We start from the raw sequence: 12,602 nt of genomic DNA on the forward strand, positions 1-12,602 counted from the left end.
ACTCCCTCTCTTGCTCTCCTCTTCCTCCTCTTCTTCTCTTCCTCTTCCTTGTCCAATCTCCTCCCCATCTTTCTTCCTCCTCCTCCTCCTCCTCCTCCTCCTCCTCGCAGTTCATTCCTTCCTTTTTGATCTCTCTAGGACTTGTATTACTAGAAGCTACTCACAGGTCAAACATCTAGTTTTTCTAGTAACTCACATTTCTTTTGAGTTTCATTCTTCCTTGGTATAAGAATCTTTTTGATTTTATCACCTTTATTTTACATAGGTTTGATTTTTTAAATCAAATGTGGGTGCTATATTTCTATTTTCCAGGAACTTTCTTGTTCCAGTTCCTTTTAAGAAAACCATCCCCAGTTCTCATTTAAAAGAGGCTCCACCTTTGATCATCCTGAAAATATTAATCTTCATTTGTGCTGTTTTCTTCTTGCTGTCTCTTCTGGTTTCTGTGATCTCTTGAAGGTTTTCCTTAACTATAAAATGATTCTCAGCTGCCTTTTTATACTTAACATGAGAGGCTCTACGATTCCAGGTGGAAATGGTGAGGGGCGAGGACAGGAGAGAAGAGAGGAGAGGAGAGGAGAGGGGAGGGGAGGGGAGGGGAGGATGCACATGTGGGTTTTATCATTAGGTGACTGAGCAGGACATACTGTTATTGAGGAATCAAGTGCCTTTTATTTTCAGAAAGTTAGCTCTCCCAGGAAAAAATCTTCCATTGCCTTCCATGTGATTTCAGCATCCCAGAACTAGACTGAGGGAGACAGCCTTGGCCTTCAAGACCTGCATTCATCCTTAATCCCCCCACCTCAGAGCCATTTGAGGTGCCTCTGTGTCCAGAACCTTCCTAGTTGAATATCTCAGAGAGAAACCTCTGCTTTCTGAGCACTGGAGAGACTGATGTACAGAAGCCTAGATGGAGGAATATTGCTGGGGCAGGGACACTCCTCCCGCTTCCAGTAGGAACCAGTAGGAACCAGTTACCAGTCAGTCCATTTTTCCAGCCTTGTTCCAGATCCTGCCTTCAGGAGAAAACAGTGCTGTCCATTCCCCGGCCACACTGGGATTCTGAAGCCCAGAGTTTTGCTACCTGTCTGTTCCTCTGCCTGTCCCCAGACTCTTGCACACTGGGTCTCCTCCGTCTTCTGTGGCTTGGGCCTCTCTGTTCCTTGTGGTCTGCTAAGTCTGGCACCATGTATCCACGTACTTTCTAATTCCCAAACTGCTAGCTCCTCTCTCTGCTGCTGTTTCCTCTCCCATCCTCATTTTCCTTGTGGGTTTATGTCGTCGTCGTCGTCGTCGTCGTCGTCGTCGTCTTCTTCTTCTTCTTCTTCTTCTTCTTCTTCTTCTTCTTCTTCTTCTTCTTCTTCTCTTTTTTTTAAACATTCCATTAATGACATTTTAGTGGGACTCCTGGAGGTAGCCAAGATAAACATGTGTGTTCAATCAACTATGATTAAGCAGTCTAATGTTCTCTATTATAGCTTAGAGCCAAAGTAACAGTTAATCATATAGCCTTCTTCCACCTTGCTTCGCCTGCCTCTTCCATGCCTTCATCTACTGAGTGGATGACTGGCTGGGAGCAGTCTCATCACGTAGCACCATATGTCACCATGAGGCCATATCAAGTGTAACCTAATCTGTCATGCCGAGCAACCCAAGTACTATGACCTCCACGTGGCCTGTATTAACATCAGTACCGTGGCTTTCATCCCATCACCTCTGCTACCCTCCCCTTCACATCACAAATACTTCCATCTTAGCCTTCATCACCATGACGACCGCCACCTCTTCCATCACCCTAACCACCTTCTCCATCAGCTTCTCCGTGTTCCCCATCACCACCATCCCTTACACCTTCACAGCCACACCCTCCTCTGTCAGTACCACATCATCATGAATGCTATCAACTCTACCGTCACTGCTTCCAATGTGCTTACCAGAATCTCCTCTCCCCCCACACTGTGATCTCCCGCAAAAAGATGTTCGACATGAAATATTAATAGACTCTCTTTGCACAGGGGTTACAATCAACCAGGTACAGTGTTGTGGGCCTTGTTGTGCCAGTTACTCAGAGAGCTGAGGCAGGAGGATTGGTTGAGTCTAAGAATATGAAACTAGACCTTGGAAGAATAGTGAGATTCCATCTGAGAGAGAGGAGAGAGAGAGAGAGAGAGAGAGAGAGAGAGAGAGAGAGAGCGAGAGCGACCCGGGATGTACAAGTGAATGGTGGGCAGGCAGGCAACAACACAGGGAATGATTCTGTCTTTGAATATGCACAGAATTCTTCCAGGAGAGGAAAGGCTGAACACAATGACCCCAGTTCAAGCATCCTCCACACAGTATGGGAGAGGAAAAGAAATTGGTGGGGGGGGGGTAAGCCCTTTTTAGGCATTGAGCACCGCAGTAGATACATTTAGTCATTTCTTTTCGGGTAAGGAATATTACCCCAGTTTTTAAGGAGGAAACTGAGATTCCCAGATGAAGAATAACACAGTCAAGGCCACACAATTAATAAGTTGTGGAGCCAAGATTCCAACCCTGAGTGACTTCAAAGTCCATATTCTTTCCATTACACTGTGCTGGCGAGAAGTCCCAAGAGTTCGGTTTAAGCACAATGGGATATAACCAAGCAGAGAAAGCCCTTATCTCAGAGAGAGCTGGTCCAATGAGACACAGGGAAGACCCTGTCTCAAAAGAGAAAGACCACCACAGTTCTGACGAGAAGATCCAAGCGCTCTCTCACAGTGCTCACGCTCTGCTGAAGGCCCTGCCCAGCAACCCCTCACAGCTCCTGAGCCTTGCCACCTCTTCCTGACCCCAGCTCCCAGGGGGAAAGGGAGGGAGCATGGACAGCCAGTCCTGGGAATGCCTGGGCCTGGGAGAACTGGGTTATTTTGGGATTGTTTACATTTGGAATCTTCCTGATCTTTGGTCCCAGAAAAAACACCCACATGTTGGAAAGCCTTCCGAGTTATTCACTGTTGGGATTTTTTTTTTCTTCATCTCCTTCAACTTTTTCTTCTTCTTGGATGGAAAAAAAATGTGCTAGTGATTAGTCACAACCTGTGAGGCTCAGCTTTTGACAGCCCCGCTGAGAAGGCGGAGACAAAGAGGCTCAGAGCTCAGAGCGGGCCCAGGGCAGATGCTTCTGGGAAGAAAGTGTTCATAGCGTTGAACCCCCACCCCACACCGCTCCAGCCACCACAGAGAGCTTTGCTCACCTCTGTCTCCCAGGGGACCACCACTCCCCAGATGGAGGATCATTGGCTGTTCCACTCCAAGCCCAAATCCAGCATCACTAGGGGAAAAATTAGGCCAGCGTGTGTGCTCCAAGGAAGCCAGAGGGTCAGGACCTGGGCAAGTGGGCTGTGAGGAGGGGAGTATGCAGCTGGTACAGAGGAGGCCCAGACTCTGAGGTCCTTTGCTGAAGGCCACCCTTGGGCTATCCCTGGTTTCCAGGCATTTTACAATCCCTGCAAGGTGGTTATGTCTTTAGTCTCATGGATATCCCAGGGTATGAGCGGTTCTCTTGATTCTTTGTCCAGAAGGTTAAGGGTTGAGTGGGTCAAAACAGTGTCCACTGGGCCAGTATGAAGGGAGATTGCCTCAGCTAAAAGACCAGGCTTGGGAGGCAGATCTGGATCCAATTTTAGAATCTACGGATTGTGAAACATGGCGGGAAGGAGTAACAAAGGGGAAAAGGGGATCTGGGAGCCCTCCCTTGGTGTGGGGCTTTTAAGAGATGTTTTTTAGGCAACTAAGAGAAAATCAATTAATACAATAAGCAGCAAGATGGCTTAATGTCAGGGGGTGACAGAAGTGCCCCTGGGGTGACTGGAATCTGAGCAAAAAGAATTTCCTTGCCAGGCTCCTGCTGATATAAACAATTTGAGTCATTCAAAATTAGGATGTCAGCACCATTGTGGAAGCCCAGTCTCGTGTGATCACACCCACACAAATACTCTACCCGCCAGGGGAGCCGTCCACACACCAGACTCCCGTCTAGAACCGAGTGTGGTTTATGGGCCCCATGAGGACCCCACAGGCCTAGGGCCCACCCTCCGTGGCATATGGCTGACCTCACACATGGGGCTTGAAGATCAGAAGAAGAAACAAGAACAGGGGCCCACCCAGGTTCTACTCCAACTTCTGGAGGCTCCAGCGAGGAACTGCCATCCGCAGTCAGTCCCAGCTATGGAGGGGTGATAGCAGTTAGAGGAAGACACTCCAAAGCAGGGGACCCTTGTTACCCCGTCTTAGGGACATGCCAAGGCCCGTCAGCAAGCACCTTTTATCTCTGCAGTGTGAGGCACTGAGGAGCAGGTACCTGTGCTCAGGCCTTGTTCCGCCTTGTGCGTGTGTGTAGTTATTTTTCTCATCCGGATAAAATATCTGACTAAAGCAATTTAAGGAAGGAGGGGTTTGTTTGGACTGTCACCGTGGGAAGGTACAGCTGCAGGAGTGTCCAGTCAGAAAGGAGAGAGAAATGAATGGCATTGCTCAACTCCTTCCTCAAGATCAAGTCCTAAGGGCCGCAGCCCACGAGATGCTGCTGCCCACAGTGAAGGTGGGCTCTCCCCCCTCAGTTAACCTAATCTAGATAATCCCATTCCAACAAAGCTAAACCTCTGTGGAGGTTTGAATGGAAAATGTCCCCCATAGACACACGTTTGAACACTTGGTCTCCACTCGGTGGTGCTCTGGGGAGCTTAGGAACTTTTTATATGGTTTTATAAGCCTTGCTGCAGGAAGTATATCACTGGAGCAGGTTTATACAGTCAGGCAGCTCAGACTTACACCTCTGCTCTGACTGCCTGCTGCCATGTTTTACCACCATCATGGCTCTCCCTCCGCCACTGTAAGCCCAAACAAACTCTCCTCTCTACAGATTCCCTTGGTTACGGTGTATTATAACAGTAACAGAAAGGAGCCACTATGGTCTTCCAGATGATCCCAGACCCTGTCAAGGTGATGCTGGCTGTCGTTCGTGGACTTGAGCCACCTCATCCCACCCTGAAGAAGAGGGAAGTCTAAAGAGCCTCTGGGGTTCAGGGATGAGGATGGAGCAAATCCATAGTTGCATTCTAGAGCTATTAGACTCCTAAAGTTGGGGGAAAGTGGGAAGGGAGCAGGAAATAAGAAGGGCCCCTCAGACAGACCTATGTGCAGAATGTAGGGACAGAGGCCATTGAACCCGTGCACTGCGGTAGGTTTGGAGGCATCAGGAGGTACCAACAGGTCAAGTGACAATACCTTTCTGCTCAGAAAAGTCACCATTATTGGTTACAACTACTCTTTAGACCAGGATTATCTATTGACACTGTAAAAAGATGCCACCGTGTGCAAATGTGTTGGCTACACTCAGTTATCCTGAGATGCACAGCCTATTCTCACACATGACGATCCATGAGGAAGGTTAGTCATGATTCTTGCCACTATCTAGAGAAGCTGATGAAAAAAAGTCACCATGTCTTTTTCCTACCCTACACTTGTTTGTAGTAAGGTACCCAAAGGAGCAGCATGTTTCCCAGGAACTAGTTCCAGCCTGTGTTGGATAGAGGACTCTCCTAGTCCCCCTCACCCAGATGGAAAGAAGGGAATCAAGGTAGCAATGGCCCAGGCCTTGAAGGTGGCTCCAGGCGGGAAGGGCACCAGGAGGCAGGTTGACCCTATGGATCAGGCTCACTTGCCCACTCTCCCCTGCCCCTCTGCATGGCCTGAGCTTGGGTCTCCAGGAGGTCTGGAACCTCAGGAAGCAGCCTCTAACTCTGCCAGGGAAGCTTCCAGCCTTGTTATGAACACCTGGGCTCAACTATGCCCCCTTGATGCTGAGGCAAAGCATGAACCTGGCCTCCACCACGAGACTGGGAGCTCTCTGGAGGGAACTCCACCCCAATCCTCTTTCTCCCAAGACTCTTTCTCTCCTGTTCCTTTCTCTTTAATGCCCTGCAATCCCTTCCCAGAAAGCACTAGTAATTGACAATGGACAGGCTCTCCTTCCAGACAGCCATTCCTCCACCTTGGTTTTGTTTCACGGACAGAGGCCCACCACCTGTTTGCCATGGAGCTACTGGTTCTCAAGTGTCCCTCTTGACCAGAGAGAAAGCTGGTCTCAGAGAGGCCAGACGACTTTCCTGTTAGAGATGTCCTCTGGGTGGAGCCCCTGGCCTCTCAGCCCGAGTACTTTCCCCTGGTCAACCCGGGGCTTGCCTCTCTCACCCGAGTCTCATAGTGGCACCCCACATAAAACCCCAGAGCTGGGGCAGGAACTGGGACAAAGAGGAGGACACTGGGGCCCCAGCCTTGACCCCAAGTTCCTATTTATAATCCTTATTCTGGAGACGGCCACTTAAACACACATTCCTGATAACTGAATAATCTTTGGCACCAAGCAAAAAATAGCCTGTGGCCCAGACCACAATTGTACAGCTGGATTGGGGTGAGCAGGGACAACAGGGACCCGATGATGCAGGACAGGCTGGAGGTGGGAGGGGCTGGGTTGGGACAAGTGAGTTGGGACAGCAAATATAGCCAGTTAAATATAGCCCTTCGACCTGGACACCATTACGACCTGACACTGTGCCAGGCCCCTCTGCCACAAGCTTTCCCCAAATGGGCTCAGATCTCTTGTTCCCAACCAAAGTGAGAACAGAGGACAGGTCTGGAGGAGCCAGAGAGACCCTGGTGACAATGAGCCCTGGACCTCTGGAGAAGTCAGTCATCAGACAAATCAAGAACCAAGAGCAGAGGCTCAGCTGACATTCTCTGCAACGGTTAGCCTGATGGAGGAAGTGTGGCAATGTGCAGAGGTAACCGAGGGTTTTTCACTCCCCCGAGCAGCTGATGGAAACCCATACACACCTCCCTCCATCAGTGGAGAACTGAGGAGCTGATGGAAATATAGTACACACCTCCCTCCATCAGTGGAGAACTGAGCAGCTGATGGAAACCCATACACACCTCCCTCCATCAGTGGAGAACTGAGGAGCAGATGGAAATACAGTACACACCTCCCTCCATCAGTGGAGAACTGAGCAGCTGATGGAAATACAATACACACCTCCCTCCATCAGTGGAGAACTGAGCAGCTATGGAAACCCAGTACACACCTCCACACCTCACTCTATCAGAGGAGAACTGATGCCCAGGTATCTTCTATGGAAGCCTTAGCAAGAAATGGACGCCTCAGCCAGTGTCTGCTACTGCTCACTGGGATCCCCTGGAGGACCAGTGTGATCCCACACCATTGCTGTCCATGCTCCTCAGCGCCACAAAACCCAGTACTTCCTCTCAAGGCTGCCATTTGCACTTAGTTTACTTCTGTGAGCTTTGCCATTTGCCTCCTTCCAACTGGGGGAGCCCCTTCCACGTGACCTCATGCTTTCCTTTTTAATAAGACCATCAGTCACTCTGGTTTGGGGTACACCCTAAAGACCCTCTCTTAATTAACCCTTCAAAGAAGTCCACATTCTGAAGCATTAGCGGTTAAGACTCCAACAGGTAGGTTTGAGATGAGGGACGAGCTCTATCTTATGCTTGCAGGACATAATTTGACACGTGAAATCTCATAGAATTACACTGCTTACAAGACTTATGAAGACTTGTGGTGGGGGGTGCTTTCTACTGAGGACAGACAGAGGAGCAGATGAGTTCAGCTTTGAACATGATTTTGAGGAATAGCCAGCAGGGACCTAGGCTCACATCATGAGGCCCAAGAGAGGGTATGTTGACACAGGAGCCTGCAGTGTTCCGGGCAGTGTGGGGAGTCAAGGAAACAGCTTCCTGGAACACATGGAGGAAGAATAAAATCAACAGTGGGCCTGAGCCTAAAGAGTATGGATGTCTCAGGACATCTAAGGCCTAGACCAGGGAGCCCCTGGTGGATGAAGAGGAGGCAGCAGAGATCTGGAGGTAGGGGTGCCTCGTGAGTCTGGGGGGGGGGGAGGCCAAGTTCAGAAAAGAGCAAGCTGTGTTCTCCTGCCTGTGGAAGTGAGCCTGCGGGAGTGTGCCATGCTGTTCGGATCAATCACACCGATGTCAATGAGAACAACGTTGGTCGGTCCTGCTTGAGAATGTAGTCTGTCACTGAAGAGGTGGCTCACAGCCTCCTGTGACTGCAGCTCAGGGGCTCGCAGCCTCTCTGGTCTCGGCAGCAGCTGAGCTTGGTGGTGAACAGATACACAGACATTCAGGGTCTGCAGAGAACACAGTGTGAGGGGCACAGAGCAGCTCATAAGAGAGCAAAGAGCAAGGAGACCAAGTCCAGAAGGTTTCCCAGAGATGGCTGGGAGAGCGGGTGCTCACAAGCCTGGAAGAGTCTTGCCAGTCAGGGGGGAAGCTAGGAAACCAAGCTGTGACTTCAGCACATCTCGCAAACACACAGGAGGATGAACGTCTAGGGCCTGCTCCACATCTGGCAGGTTTTCCACAGATTACACTAAAAATATAGCACGGGGCTTTGAGGATGGCTCCGTGGGTAAAGCACTTGACACCCAAGAAGGAGGACCTGAGTTCAGATCCCCAGAACCCAAGAAAACTCAATGTTCCTACGGTAAGCTGGGAGGTGGAGACAGGAGACTGTCTGCAAGTTTGCAGGCCGTCTAGCTCGACCTAGGCAGCCAGAAATAAGAGACTGTCATAAACAAGGAGAAGGCAAGGACAGACATCCAGAGCTGTCCTCAGGCAACACATGCACCTTGACATGTGCATGCCTACACACACACACACACACACACACACACACACACACACACACACACGGGTACAAAATGTTAAAAGCACAAAACAATGAAACAGAAAGCAAACACAATAAGATAAAGAAAAGCCTTGAGCCTTCTTTAAAAATTAAAATGGCCATTTATTCATGGGAATGAGAGCAGGGAAGAAGGAATGAGAGGACTCTTGAGACCCCACATCAGGGTGAGAAAGTGGCCCTCTCTGTAGATGCTGAGACTGTGTTAGAAAAAGACAGGACAAACACTACATGGGAGAAACTGTGTGCAAACAGGAGGCAAGTGAACAGAGAGCTCCTGGGAGCACAGGGTGACAACCGGCTGTCTGTCTTCACAGTACCTGTCTCCCTGAAGCTAGCAAGACCTCAGGGGCTCTGCCTCCCTAAAGGATGCCTTGACTTCTCGGGGCTAGCTCTGGGAAGATGGGTCTCGGGACTTCAGGGGCAGGTTTGGAATGAACTCAGTTCTAACAGCCAGATAGGCAGGCAGGTGCTGTTTGCTCCTCTGGAGTAGTGCAATGACTGGTAGTCATCCCCAGTGCCTGGGGTGTGTCCTCCATGGGGAGCACTCTCCTGGGGGATGGAGCAGCAGAGGCTGCTGTCTGTCAAGTCAGGAGCCTGGCTTCCGGGACTTATACTCTCACCCTAACCTGTATTTATTTATTAGTTCTATATTAAATTTACCCTAACTGATGCATAAAGCATAAAGTTATACATATTTATGGGATGACAGGAGATTTTCAGGACACGTATGTGCTGTGCTTTTAACAATTGACCCTAAAGCCTCAAGTACTCAAGGCAAATTCTCCATCACTGAGCTACAGCCCAGTCATCTTTTTGCTTCTTAATTTGAAATACGATCTCATAATCTTGCCCAGGCTGGCTTGAATTGTGATCCTCCTGCCTCAGCCTCTCCTAAGGGACCAGGCCCAGTTCATTGAGTCATATTCAGATCAGGTCAAGCATGCCCATCTCTGTACACTGGTCATTCCTTTCCGGTGAAAACATTGCATACTTCCTTTTTTAAAGTGGACAACGGATAATTGCTCATTTTTTTTCAGGGTTAGACTTCAGAACAGGCAACTTCTTTTATTTATACAGATAAGAATACAGAAGAAAAGCCCCCTTGGTTAGTTAGTGCTTTGCCTCCACCCCACATTACTGCATACCAAGCGGCTATGAATAATAAGGACCAGCTGACTGCAGGTCCTGCAGTGCATGCAACTTAAAAGTCTCTACAGCACACAGTCAGTCCGAGGCGGACTCTAGGGAGCCACTGGATTGCCAGCTGAGTCTGCTGTGCTGCTGGGATTCGGAGGCGAGGCTGCTTTGGCTTCCTGATGTTGGCTTTCAGTCTGTGGATCTTCGGTTCCAGGACTTTTCTCATCCTTCTCAGGGGCCACGACACCCATGCCCATGATTTCCTGCAGCGGCTGCTCTGACCCAAGGTTGCTGAGCTGGAGTTCATAGACTTGTACTTGACCTGGGACATCGATTGCTTTCTGCTCGAGTTTTTCCAAGATGGTCTGAACCTTCCTGACGCCATCTCTCCTGGCCTGACGCACATCAGCTCGCCCTTCCGGGTCTACAGAATCCAAGGCCAGCAGCTCTTTGGTCAAATACTCTTCGATCATCAGGTACTTTTTATCAGTCTTCTTGCCTTCAAAGTTGTCTACAGCCTGCTCCAGCCCCTGCACCTTCTCCAGGATGGCTTCCACTTTGAGCACACCTGGGTGTTTAGGAGGGGCTTCAGCTTCTGGTTTGGAGGATGCAGGCTCTGCAGGGGCAGGGCTCGGGGCTGCCTTCTGTTCTGCAGCCACATTCTTGGGGGGAGAAGGAACAACTGAAGGGGCTGGGCTTGGAGAAGGACAAGGAATTGGGGCAGAGGAGACCTTGACTTCCACCTTCTCCGCAGGAGGAGGCGGTTTCTGGGAAACAGGCTTGGAGTCTGCCTCCTTGCGGATGACTTGAATGGGGATGTGTCCAGGAGGGAGATCGGGTCCAGCTGCACCTGGCTTACTTTCTGCTTTGGTTTCAGGTTGGGTGACAGGTGGAGGCTCTCGTTGGGTCATGGGCTGAGGTCTGTCAACCACGGTGTGCACACGGATGGGTGACGGGGAGTGAACCAGTGTGCCGCTTCTGGCCAGAGAGCCCTCCCGGCTGGATGCACCCCGGACTGGTGACCTGAATGGGGATGCTGCCCGAAGTGGCCGGGGCTCCCAGTCATCCTCCTGGATCTTGTGGTACACAGGCTGGTGGGTCTGGTATTCACCCTGCTGAGCTGGGTAGTGGGTCTTCTGGGCTTGGTGGAAGGAGGGCTGGGCTGCAGGCCGAGGGATGTTCTGCTCGTGTATCACGGGGATGGGTATGTAGCCCCGGGGGAGCTGGTGGCTACCCAGACTGCTCCTGCCGGAGGAGGGCAGGCTGGCTGAGGAGGATGAGGAGTAGCAGTCAGAGGCAGCTGGGGACTGAGACCGCTCAGGCCCATGGGCTGCTGGGGGCTGAGCTGCTGCAGCTGCGGGCACCTGTCCACACTGTTTATCCGGCTGGGTGGCTTCTGTCATACCACCGCGCAGAGGAGACTGGGACCTCTGAGGAGCAGTGGCTGCTGCCTCCGTCCGAAATCGCTGCATCCCAGGCTGGGAGTAGGCATGGAAAAGGTGTGGCTGCCGATTTTCAGCGCCTTCATGGAGGACAGGAATGGGAATGTAGCCTGGTCGGAGCTGGGGGTATACAGGGTGGCCTTCTCTAGCAGGCAGCAGCCTGGAGCCTTCACGGGAAGGGCCATTGGCAGAGGATGCAGTTTCCTTGGGGCCCTCGGGGGGCACGCGCGGGTCGTTCCACGTAGTGGTGCGACTGTTGTGGTCCACGAAGAAGGGCCAGCCGGTCTGCGGGTCGATCTTGATCTCCCAGCCCGGCGGCAGGGGGTCTCGGTCACCGGCTGCGTTGCCGGACGCCATCTGCATCACGGGAGATTGGGTTGCAGCGCTCATGCTGGGTCGGGGTCCGCCCGGGACGCGGAGCTAGGGCGCGGGTGACGAGGTCGTGGAGTGTGGGCACCTCTGTGTCGCCGACGTGTTCGGGAAGCCGGCGCCGGGCACCTTTATGAATTAAAGGACTGGGTGACGTGGCCGGAGAGGGGTGGAAGTATCTGGAAATAGCCTCCTCGCTGCCAAAGGGGAAGGAGGAGATAAAGGGAAGGCAGCAACTGGCCGGCTAGAAACTTCTGGTCCCATCCAGAGAACTTGGCGGCCGCCGCGGGCTGGATATCTAATTGCTCATTTTGATCTTACACTGCAATTGCACCCCATACATAGCTTGTTTTCTTTTTGCTTACTCATGATTTAATGCCTGTTGCTCAGTCCTTCGTCACCTTCCCTCCCAGCTGTTCTGCACCCTCTGAAAGCTACCATCCTCCTTTCAACTTCTAGGAGACCAAGGTTTCCAGCTTCAGATGCTCAGTGAGGCTAAGCCATTCTTGGCTCGCTGCCCCTGGCTGATCTTGCTCAACATGAAGATAGTTCTAGCCATATTGTCTCAGATTTCCTTTAATGGCTGAAGGGTATTCTGTCATATTTATGTGCCGCCTTTTCTTTACCCACTCACCAGCTGATAGAAACACTGCCTTGATGACTTGGCTAGTGTGAATAGTCAGGGAATGACAGACAGCAGGTTCTCTCTCCGACAGACTGACACACCCAGCCAGCCATAGGATTGCTGGGTCATGTAACAGGGCTGACTTTAGTCTTCTGAGGGAGTTCCATCATGGCTGTACTAATCGACATTCTGGCACACAGCGTGGCGCCCTTGTCATCACCTCCTTGCCAGTGCTACGTTTGTTTGTTTGTTCGTTCGTTCATTTTGAACTGTAGGT

At 51.1% G+C, this 12,602-nt stretch overlaps 1 protein-coding gene across 1 annotated transcript; it reads right to left on the reverse strand.

Annotated features, from left to right (window-relative positions):
* Nucleotides 1–9,802: 9,802 nt before the first annotated feature.
* Nucleotides 9,803–11,984, reverse strand: LOC126515634 (BAG family molecular chaperone regulator 3-like). The gene has a single exon (XM_050165459.1). The coding sequence runs from the start codon at nucleotides 11,719–11,721 to the stop codon at nucleotides 9,994–9,996; it is 1,728 nt and encodes a 575-aa protein (XP_050021416.1). The 5' UTR covers nucleotides 11,722–11,984; the 3' UTR covers nucleotides 9,803–9,993.
* Nucleotides 11,985–12,602: the final 618 nt, after the last annotated feature.

This window comes from Alexandromys fortis, unplaced genomic scaffold, assembly GCF_014885135.2.
Source record: "Alexandromys fortis isolate MF-2015 unplaced genomic scaffold, M_Fortis_MF-2015_v1.1 scaffold_158, whole genome shotgun sequence".
In the NCBI taxonomy this organism is placed as follows: Eukaryota; Metazoa; Chordata; class Mammalia; order Rodentia; family Cricetidae; genus Alexandromys; species Alexandromys fortis.

Bases quoted from the DNA above. Each gene is read 5' to 3' on its own strand.
- LOC126515634 (XM_050165459.1), bottom strand. From the start codon at position 11,721: ATGAGCGCTGCAACCCAATCTCCCGTGATGCAGATGGCGTCCGGCAAC.